Source organism: Arachis stenosperma, chromosome 7 (genome assembly GCF_014773155.1).
Source record: "Arachis stenosperma cultivar V10309 chromosome 7, arast.V10309.gnm1.PFL2, whole genome shotgun sequence".
NCBI lineage: Eukaryota > Viridiplantae > Streptophyta > Magnoliopsida > Fabales > Fabaceae > Arachis > Arachis stenosperma.
This window is the reverse complement of record NC_080383.1, coordinates 9734277-9736108: the sequence shown is the minus strand read 5'-3', so window position 1 is coordinate 9736108 and position 1832 is coordinate 9734277. Positions and strand designations below refer to the sequence as shown.

Here is a 1832-nt window from a genome sequence, read left to right as displayed (position 1 = left end):
ATGTCTTTTTTAATTATATAAAATATTTAAATTTTTTTAATAAATAATAATATATATTATTTCTAAACTCATTTCAAGAATACATATTAATAATAAAGTTAGACACATACTGATATGTGAGGGTATTTAGATGTATCCAAAAGTGTGTCTGGTGAAATTTTTTATTTTTTTTTAAACACGGTTGAACGCAGCAGAAATACGTGTCGAATGAGTGTCGATTACTGTCGTGTTCAAAATGTATCCGATACACAAACACGATAACTCGACAAACTATCCGTGCTTTATATCACATTATTAATTAGGTTATATCAGAATCTATATTCTTTCTATATAAGGCCCTATAAGGCAGAATATGTTTATCCATCTCTCATTTACATACTTTCCTTGCTTCACAAATACTTTAGGCTTCTTTCTTGAGTAGACATGGCGCTAACTGGTAAACTTAGTGTTGAAGTTACGCTCCAAACACCAGCTCCAAAGTACTTCAACATCTTTATAACTCAATTCCACAAGTTTCAAAACATTTGTGAAAGAATCCATGAAGCCAAGATGCATGAAGGTGATAACTGGCATGTCCCTCATTCGGTTAAGAATTGGACTCTTATCGTAGGTAATAATTTAATGGTTATATTAGTATGTTAGTTCATATAAATTTTTTAAATTTGTAATTATATTTTTATATTTTAAAAAATTTTAATTAGATCTCTATATATATTTTAAATTTATAATTAATTTTATTTTTTAGAGTAAATATTATAAAAATATTTTCAGCATATTCCGACATTCAATATTTTTTAAACGGCAAGAATGTGATTAGAAATTTAAAACGGTGTAAAGATCTAATTGATGAAATTATAAAGACTAATACAATAATTTAACCTAATTTAATCGATGTCCAAATAAATATTTTTTTGAGTAATTGTTTATTTTAATTGATTATTGTGACAAAAAATAGATGGCAAGCCAATTAAGTTGAAGGAGAAAATTGAAGCTATTGACAAGGAGAACAAGTCAGTGACATATAACTTTTTCGATGGAGACATAAGTAAGAACTATAAAGTCTTTAAGGTCTTTCTTCAAGTGTTTGAAAGGAGTGATGGTGGTGCCTCAGTTAAAATCACTATTGAATACGAGAAAATCAATGAGAATGTTGAAGCTCCATATGGATTCGTGGAGTTCTTTGACAAGAGTGCTAAAGATATTGATTCTCATCTTCTCAAGGCATAGATAGATAGCTGCATCCAACAGCTATTTATGAAGAAGAATCTCAACAACCTATAAAATAATGTGTTTGGCTATATATATAGCTTGTGGTTAATATTATTAAGAGGTTTTGTAATATATATATAATAATTGCAATAATCAATCTTGGACACGAACAATATAATAAGGATGGTTGCTGCTGCTTGCTTCGGCTTTTCATCCTTGCTTTGTATATGTGTGCCAATGATTTCTCGTTTGAGTGTGTTGTGTACTTGTGTAATAATATATATAATAAGTGGGATGTTTTTCATATCCGTGTGTTTTATTTATTTATTTATTTTTGTTTATTTTTGCCAAATCGTCTCAACATTCAACTGTACATTTGATCATATATGTTTTAATTTTCCAAAATAAAATTTGGTATTTACATCTCGTGACAATAATAACACAAGATTGCTCATAAGTTGGTCTGGACGTATATAACAAGCTGGTTAGGGAGCCAACAAAAACCAGCTAATTTCTTTTTACTTCTTTCATCACCCACACCATCACCGTCGATTACCACCCTGTTGTTGTCGACCACCACCCCCCACCCCCCTCCCCCCTCTGCCAACCCATTCCTCCTAAAT

At 30.2% G+C, this 1832-nt stretch overlaps 1 protein-coding gene across 1 annotated transcript; it reads left to right on the top strand.

Moving 5' to 3' along the window:
- Positions 1–356: 356 nt before the first annotated feature.
- On the top strand, positions 357–1513 carry LOC130941672 (MLP-like protein 28). Its single transcript, XM_057870236.1, has 2 exons — positions 357–610; positions 956–1513. The coding sequence occupies exons 1-2, from the start codon at positions 424–426 to the stop codon at positions 1225–1227; spliced, it is 459 nt and encodes a 152-aa protein (XP_057726219.1). The 5' UTR covers positions 357–423; the 3' UTR covers positions 1228–1513.
- The last annotated feature ends 319 nt before the right edge of the window (positions 1514–1832 follow it).